General features: G+C 46.0%; 1 protein-coding gene across 1 annotated transcript in view; it reads right to left on the minus strand.

The window, feature by feature from the left end:
- Positions 1–9,214, minus strand: part of LOC108927988 (serine/threonine-protein kinase OSR1-like) — a 68,246-nt gene extending 59,032 nt beyond the window's left edge. Inside the window, exon 1 of the mRNA XM_029253587.1 lies at positions 8,964–9,214. Coding sequence (XP_029109420.1) covers positions 8,964–9,033 — 70 coding nt within the window. The 5' untranslated portion in view covers positions 9,034–9,214. The remainder of the gene's footprint in view (positions 1–8,963) is intronic.
- Between the last annotated feature and the right edge of the window lie 3,769 nt (positions 9,215–12,983).

The following is a 12,983-nucleotide window of genomic DNA, read 5'->3' on the forward strand; positions in this document are numbered from 1 at the left end:
GACCGTAATTAACGCGTATCCCACCAAACCTCTCCTTCAGTTCATGTGATGCACTCATATTTTTCTCTGAAATGTACGGCACTTTGGAGAAAAGCATCTGCTAAATGAATAAAAGTACACGTAAACGTGAAGCCAACAGTGAGCTCAGTCGCTTTCACCTTTGGGACGTCTTCCTGCAGACAAATATCACTACAAGTGCACAGAGACCCAACTGTATTTCACCAGAAACTGTCAAACAGTTTAGAATCCTGTGTTCTGATTGATGCTTCTTAAAGCCATCCAAAATATCCACCCAGTATTTTTTTGGACATCCGACTAACTGGAAATTCATACTTACAGCCTGAACTACCACACTAGAAACACCTATATCTAGAGACTTCAAAGAGAAAAATATGAAAATATTACCATAAAAGAACAATTCCTGGAGATAGTACAGTGAAATCGGTCTCCATCCAGAGTTTTTTTTAAAGGAACTATGAACTAAGCTGCTGTCTCACAAAACCCTTAATGCAGATGCAAAGTACAGAAGAATGTGGCCATTCATTAAAAGTCTTATTTGTGGGCGGCGCAGTGACGTGCGTTTCATGTGGACTGCTGACTAAATTGCCCACAAACTCTGTTTAACATGCAACTGACTGGCGGCCCATCCAGGGTGTACCCTGACTAGTCGTGTGTCCTGTGCTTCCAAGATAGGCCCTGCGCCTCCACAACCCTGACCTGGACAAGCAGTTATCAATTTGAGAGCAATAAAACCTCATCAGAAGGCTTCTCTCCCAGGACTCGGCAGCTTCGACATTAAATTCCCTTAACTAGCAAGTCATAAATACATAGGCTCAAATAAGGATGGTTAATCGGTTTTAGATCAGCAAGCACGTAAGAGTCATCTGTTAACACAGAGCAACAAAAGGCTGTTTAAAAGACATAACAGTTGGTTTGACTGCAGAATAAGCGTTCAATAACTTAATAAATCGCTGTGAATCATGCATCAGCTTGAAGAAAACCGTTAAACTAATAAAACGTAAATATGGATTAATGTAATTGTAAATCCTGGAAGTGTATCATTAAGACAATACCTACAAGGGAACTTCAACACGCTGGTAAAGAATAGCTTTGAAATGAGCATAGCCATACAGGTGGCCCCAGACTTACGATGAGGTTCCGTTCTGCGAAATCGATTGCAAGTCGAATATGCATTTCGTGCACCGAACATCAGAGCCTAGCGTATGCGCAATGGCCATTACGGGTTTGCCGCCTTCGCGCTGGGCAATTATCTCGAGTTTCTCCTCAAGAGTAATTGCTCTCCTCTTCTTCTCACCAGTAGCAGGAGACACAGGCGTGTTCCATAGACATGATGGATGCACAAAACACAATGTAGATACAGGGGCGTCTCCAAAAAATACGCTGGCAACACAGAACACTGTAGAGTATCGGTCGTGTACACTGGTGACCGCGTGGCACACTGGGAGATGTAGATGGCTGCCGCCGCCCAGAATCACGAGAGAGTATCGTACCACATATTGCTTGCCCGGGGGGGGAAGGGGGGAATAAAAATTTGAAGTACGGTTTCTAATGAATGTGTAACGCTAAGTCGAACCATCGTAAGTCGAGAAGCATCTTGTATATGGCTCCCAAAAAGTCAATGTTTTTAGGATAAAGTGAAATAAAATAAAAATTTGGAAAAAGATTACATTTTGCCTCTACTAAAACTGAGGGAAATTCAGCTGCGAGTTTAGCCTAAAAGTAAGCTACTGTATTTAAATAACTAAACAGCAAATGTTTCGAGACCAACTCTGCACATGAGCCCGCTAACCGAAAAAGTACATTAAAAAAAAATGTGGCAAAGGGCATGCGAGCGACACACAAACTGGAACCACCTCCGAGTTCACACTGCTCTGCGACCCAAAGAGCGAAGAGCGGAAACCAAAGACGACAAACGTGATGACCGGGTGCAAAATTCTAGTTTCCCAAACAAACTTCCAAGCCATCCGATTTGCGCACGCGACACGATGACAGCGGAGAGCGACTTCCGCCTGGAAGCAAGAGAGAGCGAAGGCGGTCGTCGGAGCCCGATGGACTCCGGCCGAAACGGCGCGAGAAAAGAATCGAACGCGTCAGCGGCGGCCTCAGCTAAACACCTGACCTTTTCAAGCCCGTCGGGCAGGCGAACGCTGTCGGGGGCGAGGCCAGAACGCCATTGAACGAAGTGCAGAGAGAGCGCTAATGAAACGCGAAAGGAACAACGGCAACAGAATTCACCCAACGATCTCCAGTAATATTTATTCTGGGCTTATGCTACTTAGGGTGGGAAGAAATAGCCAAGTAAACACACCTAGAAAACATAAGCTCTTCTTTCCCCCCCCAGGTGAGCAAGCACAGTCTTGCCTGGTGCCGAAGCCAAGTCCGCAAGCTGCCAAAATCACTTGCAGTCAATCTGTCAGACAGGAGCTGCCACGGGAGGAAGACGGGCCATTCCGGTACGATGCAGAGCGGCAACAACAACGGCGCCCCGTCCACCATTTTGGCTGCGAGTGCCGCCTCGAAGTTCTGCTCCTCGTTCTCCTCCTGAAGACTTGACCCGTGCCGTCCTGCTCGGAAAACGCTGCGCTGAAATACTGAGAAGTGTGCATCTACCAAGTAACAACATCAGTTTTGTAATTTTTGGGATTAAAAAAAAATATCTGGCTTTTACATTTACGTTTATTTAGCAGATGCTCTTCTCCAAAGCGACTTCCAATGAACTCTACGTAGTGTATGAGCCCACACACCTTATTCACCGCGGTGACTTACACTGCTAGATACACCACTTACACTGGGTCACTCATCCAAACATCAGTGGAACACACACACTCTCTGTCAATCACACACTATGGGGGAACCTGAACAGCACATCTTTGGAGTGTGGGAGGAAACCAGAGCACCCAAAGGAAACCCACGGGGGAGAACATGCAAACTCCACATGGACTGAGCAGGGATCGAATCAACGCCCTCTCGAACCACCCAGTACACCAAGCAAACAAACACGTGTCACTGATGAATAAACTGGGATTAAAAATACCATTGCGAAATAGTCGCATATTTAAAAAAACTTGGGAAACTACCAAAATTCCACTCCATTAAGAAGTATAATGGAGGCAAGAGTTTTGTTTAAAAAGCCCATTAATGCGATTCACTGCCACTACGAGGTCAAAGGTTCAAGCAAGACTCAGCACACTACTGCATTTGCTGTGTAAGCTGCCTCCCTATGGCAGATCTGAATGTCAATTTGCCTGTGTGTGTGAGAGAGAGAGAGATTAAATGCAAAGCTACAATTCACAAAGCTGGTAACTGTTACAATCCAAAATGTATTACAGCCTGATATCATCTGAACATATTTAAGGAATTAAGATACAATTAAGATCATTTTCCATCTTATCTCAAAGCAAAATGCCGTCGTCTAGTTCAATATCCATTTATAGTGTTAAATTAAAAGGTAGAGCTGACAAGCCTGCAAAGAATCCAGACAAAATGAAACTGCCACTTTTATCCTCCCGATTTTTTTTTTTTTTTTTTTGGATCTGCAGAAGAAAGGTTTCACGACAACGACACAAATGAACGACAGCGCGGGAGCTGTTGTCAAGCTCAAAATGTTAATTCTTTCGAAGCGTATGGATGTTAGAAAGGAACTCTGATAGAAGCAGATGAAATAACTACAGCAACCAACGCACTTCTGCAATTAAAAAAACATGCAGAAACGATAATGAATACACACGTCGAATTAACCACACAGGAACGAACACTCGGTAAAGAGATGCTTCCTGTGGACCAACACATTTTGCAGGTCCAAACACCGGGAGCATTTTTTTCAATTGAAAAGGTTCCCTTTAGACCTGATTTACTCTGCAAAATCACAGCCTGCCATGAAAACAAGGTAGGGCGTGAACACATACAATGTCATACATGAACCTCTGTTGAAAGGGTGGGCTGTACAGCATTTATGATCTTATTCAACCCCACCCATGGGCGGAGTCATAACCCATCCCCTCCTTTTCTTCCCGGACAAAGTCAGGATCCCCTCCTCCGAACTTCTGCTCCCCCAGCTCGCAGGCCCCGCAGCCAGCTCCCCAGCTTCACCCACCCACATGTCACGGCCGCAGTTCTTCTCTTACGCACTTAGATTGGAAAGATTCCCCAGCGATGACAAACACCGGTCCGATAAACCATGTGATCGTTACATCCCAACTTCCCCTTTACTGCTGAAAGGCCCCATATATCACAGCTATATCTCATATCACTTACTATCTGACACTGGAGCTACTTACAACCGCGATGGAGGAAAAGCTGTAAATCAATGCATCGTAGACAGCTTTACTGTGTGTGTGTGTATATATATATATATATATATATATATGTATTATACACACACAACCGTCAAACAAGTTCTGAATTAACTCACTGTAAAGGATCACTGCTTCAAAATTACCTCCAGGCTGATGCCAATTTAATAAGATAAGAAAAAATAAAGTCACGTATAGCCAGGTCAAGTCTGTCAAATCTTCAACAATCCGAAAAAAAATTTAAAAAATGATACAGCCCAAAGCCTAATCCAGAAAGTCTGGAATTTTAACTAATATCTTGTTTTAAAGAGTGTGATGCAATTTCAGGAAGGTAAGAAAGAATGTGCTAAACTTCTCGCCATGTCTGATATCACGGGCTGCAATCAGTTTCGAAAGCACTCCGATTTTGTGAAGGTGGGGGGAAGAATTACACGGAAGCCCTCTTACCCTGTGGGAAAGATCTTAAAAATGTTGTCTGGGAGCAGCACTGAGCGATGCCAGAGTTGTGGGGATGCACGCTGTTGAAGGGCCCAAAAATAGCGAGGACTGCCGAAAGTCGTCCGAGGCGTTGCGTTGGATTCGCTCGCTGCCACACTCCAGTAAGGAAGTCCGCCAGCTGACCCCGAGATGACCTAACGCAATCCCCCCCAACGGCCGAGCTCTGCAGATGTGCATCTCAGCACATTTATAGACCCTTATTAATGAGTCACCTCTGCAGGTAAACTCCAGCTGACGACCAAGAGCGCAGGCGATGGGTCAGCAGCCACGAAAACGGAAAACGGCCAGGCTGTTCCCTCCAAGCTCCTCCACAGCGCCTGGTACGACCATCAGAATTAAAAACGGCTTTCTTCTCTAAGAAAGCAAAGTCAGAATTTAGTCTCTGACATGCAATTTTCTTGCTCGGTAGAGCGAAGGTTGCACTTTAAGAAGGATATTCGGCTTTGTAAAACGAAACGGCTCATCGCTTTATTTCCCCGCGACAACCCGTTGTAGGTCGCAACCCCACCCGAATCACCTGGGCAAGGTGTCCCTGCTGTCAACGGCAAAATTCTGACGTCACGTCTTAAGTTGCGTGCATGAAAGGAGCTTTATCCCCAGCAGCCTCCCCGTGTTAATGCCGCAACAAGGGAATTCTATCCTACCGTGCTTGTAGAGTCATCCCTCCGAGGAAATGTAGCGTAAGCGCTAAAGTAAATGAATCCTATCAACCCTACGCTGTAATTTTAGTTCAGCTGGAGAAGCAGACAACACTGTCATTAACTAGCAGAATGAAAGGCAAACATTGTAGCCTACAAGCACTGACAGAAAGACAAACTTGTGTTTCCATAAACACTCACACACAGTTCATCTATAAGCAACGTGCTCTTTGCCCGACACGCAACGAGACAGAACCTCAAAGCTCGGCTCAAAGCGCAGGCAAAATATCGAATGACATTTAATCACAAGACTCAAAACGGGAACACAGGGTCTAACTTAGCTCACGATGGAATACCTTTCTAATCCACGATACAAAACAGCAAACTCAAAAGGTGTAAACGTACAAAGCAGGCATTGGAATTGCAGAACTCCAGAGTGGAAAGAGACATCCGAGCCTGGAGGCTCGTGGCCAAAGTTTTACGACTTATCAAATTGGACATGTGAATAACTGAAAAAGAAAAGAAAATAACAACCTGGACCAAAATTAGGCCACCAGGCACAAGGTGTCGGATAATATCAATACAGCTGGAACTCAGTACCGAGCAAATAACCGTTTACTGGTCCGTCTGAGAGAACGCAAAACTGAGCCAATTCACTGCAAGTGATGGCAGATATAGTCTACATGGACATTGACATAAGCAAAAGCAAAAGAAGAAACGCAAGACAAAAGGCAGTGGGTGGAGCCCAAGAAAAACGTGCTAAAAAATGCCATAACATGTCTGTTGAGTGGCGGAAATATGTTCAATAGTAATAACACGGAAAGCAGAGACCCGATTAGATGTTCAACAGTCTGTATAACTAGGAACCGAACACCTACAGCACATGCTTCACCATCTGGTTGCGGATCGTGCCAACCGACGCTCGCCGCTTTTTGCCGAAAGGAAATTAGGTTAACTAGCAGATCAGCATCACGGGATGCCTACGGTCACTTCCAGACTGAAGAGGTTAATTTGATTTTAAACAGTGGGGAGCGACCCCACCGGCAGGCAGGCCGAAGAGAACGATTCCTAACATCGCACGCAGATCGCTTCCCAGCAAAATTACAAAAATAAATGGCACCCCTGTTCATTAAGATGAGGAATGTACGGGAATTCGAAAGAGAGAGAACACTTTCACAACGGCTTTTCAAAACAGCCTATAACAAAAACTTACAGAAATCCAATTGGCAGGGGGTCCGGATTAGCGGTCAAATGCCGTTCCTTCACTTAATGCTACCTGCAGGATCTTAAAGGCTGCGAGCTGCCCGTTAGGACTCGATAATGGAACACCTGTACTGGAAACCATCGTGATGCAAGATGTACAGTATGACACTAAAGTTAATGTAAAACTTTACTTTTTTCAGTACTTTACAGGTCAAGCAAGAGTCGTCTTTGATTAGGTTCCTAACAAACACGGAAACCAGCTCATTGTGAATAACAAAATGAACTTACCAGAAATGATGTATAAGGATACTATATAATCATATTTGAGTACAGTATATTTCTCATATCATCAGCATACTTTCCATACCTTCAACACCACTGAGGCCTTCTGTTAATGCAAACACAGTAGCCCCTCAAGTTTAGAGGAATCTTTGTTCCTAAACATGTATAAACTTCAAACCATAATTTTATATCATTTATTACTGCTCAGCGTCTCCTCAAGGAGGACACGTTGGGACTGTTCCATCACTGTTTAACGCTATTACCGTAGGCTTTTACCACACGCCCGCCTCATCAGTCTCAAATCAATATGTACTTTATTCATGAGATATTTTCATGCCAAAATGTCATTTTATGTTTAATCCAACCACTTGGTTTTGTTCGTGTCCAGAAGTGTGATCCTACATTAACTGCAGGGCCAACCACAGATGACCATGTGATTGCTACAATAATGCACTGCAACAATCCTGACACTTTACAAACATACTGTAACAATTTTGGACCACACACACACTGACTGAAGCCGCTAATCCCAAGCGGGGTCGCGACGAGCCAGAGCCTAACCCAGCAACACAGGGCGCAAAGCCAGAGAGGGAGGAGGACACACCCTGGACGGGATGCCAGTCCATCACATGGCACCCAAAGCGGGACTCGAACCCCAGACCCACCAGAGAGCAAGACCCGGCCAAGCCCGCTGCGCCACTGCACCCCCAATTCTGGACCGAGCCATAAATTAATAACAGTAACAACATCACAACAGAGCTCCCGATACAGGCAGCTGTTGTAGTGAAGTGTTGTGATTTATTTACCTTTCATTCACAGCCCAAAAGCACCAGTGAACACAGGACCTCAAACCCCCCCCCCCCGAACTCAGTCCCAATTTATATATGTAAAATGAGCAGTCACTGGAAACTCATGGACTGTGGTCACTCAGCACTGTAGTTATACCTACAGCAGCATAACAATTCACACATTCATTAATATGCAAAATTTGTCATGTGAGCAACCAATAAAAAGTAGCAATAACTACGCCGACATCAATCACGTATGCAGACATGTGTAACATGTACCGCGAGCCAATATGTACAGTAATGACACAAAACATGCATTAATAACAGGAACAAGAGCTGAAGCACAAATTACTGTAGTATTACAAGGATATGGTAAAACATGCAGTATCAGGGACAGCTGGCAGCATAGTGGTTAGAGCTGCTGCAGCTGATCCAGAGGTCACAGGTTCGATCCCCACCCTCCGGCTGTAACACCCTAGAGCAAGGTACTTACCCTAAAGCTGTGCCAGTAAAACTACAAAAGTGTATAAATAAGTAAATAACTGCAGGTACATTAACCTTCTAAGTCACTTTGGAGAAAAGCATCAGATAATGACTAAATGTAACAGCTAAAGTGGTAAAATATAAGAACTGGTAATACCTCCAGCAATAACTGCAGTAGTAACACAAAACATGGAGTAATTACTAGGGTAGTAACAGCACGTGCAATAATAAGAGCAAATAACATATAAGCAGAGTAGTCTGCAGGCCAGGCAGGGATGAGGAGGGTAATACTCCATTGTTACCATATTGTTACAACATGTGTTGTTACTGATGTCATGATGAGAGGCCGACGATGTGAGCAGTGATGAATGATGATGATGGATGATGAAGAATGATGACAGTCTGGCACGGTTAGAAGAAGGACCTGCTGTGGGAGGCCACTTCTGACTTTGACTTTCTTCACACACACACACACACACACACACACACACAGTCGTCGTCGCCCGGTCCATGGGGCGCGCGCGCGCACAGCACAGGTGATACACACCCAGTCCCAGAGACACGCGCGCGGCTGCCCGCGAGGAGGAGGTGCCGCCGGCCCCACATGAAGCCACCAGCCGCGCGGGAGCCGCGCAAACGCCGACAACTTGCGCGTCCGCTCGTCGCCGCGGTGCGACGGAACGCCGCGCGGACACCCGAGGCCGGACACGCGCCGCAGGCAGGCGGGCAGGCGCGGCGCGCGACGCGAACACACTCACCGATCACCTCCTGCAGCTCATAGTCATCTTTGTTGATGGACCAAGGTTGGCAGCTCGGGTCCTCGGACATGGCTGTGGTTCGCCTTCAAAGCTGCGCGACGAGCGGCGACGCTGAACCGCGAAATTCGCGCGTTCGCAGTCGGAAAACTAAAAAGTAGTTATTATTCCCGACGTGTGAGAAAAGGGCGCAACCTTCCTTTCACTTGCAGTCTTCCACAGCTCACACTATCAATCCCAAACTTTGCTTCTAGCGCCGCACTCCCCGCCCACCGCGCTTCCGCCACGAGCGGCAAGCGGACGAAGAAAGGCGCCATTTTTGTTGTGGCAAGTGCTTCGCTCCAGGTTCTCACTCTGCTCGTGGATTCAAAGTAATTCACTAACTTCGCAGTACAGGAAGTTAGAGAACGTCACAATTTCCAGTTTTTAACCTCCTCTAATATATTTTCAGTTTTTTTGCCTATTGACTTTAAAGTAGAAGCAACTAAGTGAATAGTTAATGTACATATGTTTTACCTTCTACATTCTGACCAACATAAAGCTAAGGACAGTGCAGGTGAATCACTCTGAATTCTCCTTACATATTTAATAATCTGTAATACCAGTAGCAACACAATTTTCTCTTCAGAACTAATTTGCATAAAATTGCCACACTATTAATGGCAGACAAGAACTGCTGTCATGCACTGCGGTTGAGGAAAAGGTATGACCACTACGCATTCACGACTGTAATTGGACGAAATTTAAGCAGCCTACCACTCATTGGCTACTTCTCCTGTCAATCAAACGAAAAATACGCTGCCGCTTTTCTACAGCGAGACTTCCGCTTTCATTGAGAAGGTTCTGAGATGCACCAGAGAAGCGAGTCGCTTCGTCATCTTTCCTCTGGCAAACCAATACCAATAATAACAAATTTAAGAAATTCCAGTGGTTAAAAATGACTTCACTCAAAGGAGCAGAAGAACTGACAAGTGGCTTCCTCTCAGTTATGCTGCTGTTGCAAATAATACTAATAAATGAATAAATACAAGAAAAGTGTTAATCATTTTTCATCAGAACAAGCTATGCAGCTTTATTGAGTCCAGAGGTATTTGAGGGTCATTAGTTTTTTAACATTTTTCCAATGTAATAATGAATTTAACGTTATTGTAGTGGGAAAAAATGAATTAAATCAGCACGGTCCGACGCATAGTTTGGTACACTAGAGAATAAGGTAAAGATGGTGTATACAGTACCGTTTTGGACACTTTCATGGCACAACGGGTAGGAATGTTAATTACTTTGGGTCCAGAGGTTGCAGGTCTGATCCCCACCTGTGGCTGTAGTACCCTTGAGCAAGGTACTTACCCTAAATTTGCTCCAGTAAAATTACCCACCTGTATAATTGGGTAAATTATTGTAACCTTAACATTGCAAGTGTATTTGGAGAAAAGTGTCTGATAAATGTAGAACTCTTTACAGTTTTGGAGGGTGATGAATCATTTCACCCGCAAGTGTGAAATGAACGGCCGAAGCCTGAGATGCCTGGATATCGAGAAGCCCAGAAGCTAGGCTGGAGCAGCACCGCGGTAAACAGACGAGAGGCCCGTTTTACGTCTAGCCGGGCTCTCGTGTCCAATACTTCAGCACAACGTTAAATTTTTTAAAAATCGAAAAGCAAAACAAAATACCGAGTCAGCAGCAGCCATCGTGCGGCCAGTTGTGAACGCGTTTCAAAAGTCTGCTTTGGCTCTTGGTTTCGAAAACTTTTACGGTAACGTTTCACCCTTTTGAGCACATCCTCGGCATCACGCAATAGCGACCTGTCGAGAAAAGTACGCTCTCTTCTTGTTTTCTTTGTGTACTTGGGCAGGTGGACCTTGCGATGGACACCCACCCAGAGGGATCGTGCCATCTGGTGAAAAGATGTGACCGAGCACTGATACGATCTGCCCGGGTTCCAGGATGCCACCGTCATGCTTCTGCCTTCGCTCCATTTCTTGCAGAGAGAATTAGAGTGTAATAATCGAAGGCATTCCTGGAGTAATTTCTTCGTAGTGCACTAATGGTCACCTTTGTCTTTGTGACGGTGCCGCTGTCAGATGCTGACATATGGCTCTTATTTCGGTTGGAAACCGGCCTGGCAGTGTGATGTCAGCAAAAGAGAGGGGAGGGGAGGGGGGCGGGAGGGGAAGGGAGGAAGAGGGTGAGCTTTCGCCCGTGTCTCCGTGGGCCGTTCGCTGCGGCGGTCTGCGCATGTGAGCGTGGAGCGGGAACGGGGTTCGGGTCATGCCGGGACAAAGCCTTGCGGCAGCCGGCCACGTTCCTTCTTCCTGTTGCTTAGCGCATGGCTGGCAATGCCGAGCGCCTCGCCGCTGGCCAGCGGTCTGTCTGGCTTCTGCTGCCATGCAGTGGGAGTGGGGGGAAGTACAGCGCGTTGACCGCCTCTTCCTCGAACGCCGGGAGCCTCCCTCCTGGTCAAGGTTCCCCAAAGTCGTTTTTTGAAGAGCCCGTCACATGAGATGGAGAATGGGCACGTGGAATCGGCCATCGTACCAGGGCCACCGCATGGACTCTGAGCTCAGGTCTCGTTCTTTTTATCCTGGTTGGACCACAGCAGACTGTTTTTGTTTTTTTGCACCTTTTCGGAGCCGTTCCGGGGTTTGTCACCGACCTTCTCCTCGCAGTCCTGCCGTCAGCCCCATGGGCGGAGGCCAACTGATACGGAGGCTGTCAAAGCTATTTCATATATAACGTCGGCCTGCGATTGAGCAGCAGTGCAATAGAAACAAAGCAAAAACAGGGGCGGTTAATGTGGAGATCACCTACTTTGGCCTCAAACGGTGGTCCAAAAAATACTGAATAATATGTTCATATTCAGTGCCCACTCTGTGGTGGGTCTGGGGTTCGAGCTCTTCTTGGGGTGCCTTGCGACAGACTGGCATCCCATCCCGGGTGTGTGTCCCCTCCCCTTTCGGCCTTGCGCCCTGTGTTGCCGGGTAAGGCTCCGGCTAGCCGCGTCACCCTGGACGGGAATTTAAAACTTATGATTTGCTTGTTTCTGGAATTTTCCTTTCAATGTTTTCGGACCGCGGGAAACTGAAACCACGGATAAGGGGGGACGACTGTACTGTATACAGAGCAAAACAGCCAATGTTGCCTGCATAAACCAAAAAGTGTTTGGGGATTAGCAAAAATGTATCTGCTTTATTTTTTATTTTTATACCCTTGACAAGGATTTGGACGTCTTTTCAGAATATCATCTACTGGAAAGTTGCAGTTTGTGTGCCACATTTCATGGTCTTTCTTTTTGCTTGTCATGTTGCTTCATTCTTCCCCATGCGAAGTCACGTTTGGCAAAGACGCAGAATGCAAATGTTCTTCCAGTTTGGGAGAACATGGTTTAGAAGCTCTAAAAACGACATTTTGCTGCTCGCTTTACCTCCATGGCTATCAATGCCACGTTGTACAAGCTTCCTTCGTTGCTTGGTTGTGTAATGCGAGCGACTCTTTTCCAAACTCGTGGTAGATCAGCACTCTATGTGATCAGAGCTGTGATGCTCATGCCAAGGGTCTGCTTAAGGTTCAGCTACCAACCCGCTGATGAACCAAATCAGTGAATTTAGGGGGGTGGACTGTGCTACATAGGAAGGTGAGGTGTTTTAACACCAGGTTTTCATGGGAGGCCTTATGAAAAAAAATCATTTCAGAACAGCGCATTGGTGGGTTCGATCCCCGCTCAGTTTGTGTGGAGTTTGCATGTTCATCCGTGTTTGCGTGGGTTTCCTCCAAGTGCTCTGGTTTCCTCACACACTCCAAAGACATGCAGTTCAGGTTCACCCATGGTGTGTGAGTGACAGAGAGAGTGTGTGTGCGTTCCACTGATGTATGGATGAGTGACCCAGTGTAAGTAGTGTATCTAGCAGTGTAAGTCACCGCGGTGAATAAGGTGTGTGGAGTGGTGACACAACATAGTATGCGTTGTAAGTTGCTTTGGAGAAAAGTGTCTGATAAATAAATAAATGTAAATGTACTGTAATTAAA

The sequence above is a fragment of the Scleropages formosus genome, chromosome 7 (assembly GCF_900964775.1).
Source record: "Scleropages formosus chromosome 7, fSclFor1.1, whole genome shotgun sequence".
In the NCBI taxonomy this organism is placed as follows: domain Eukaryota; kingdom Metazoa; phylum Chordata; class Actinopteri; order Osteoglossiformes; family Osteoglossidae; genus Scleropages; species Scleropages formosus.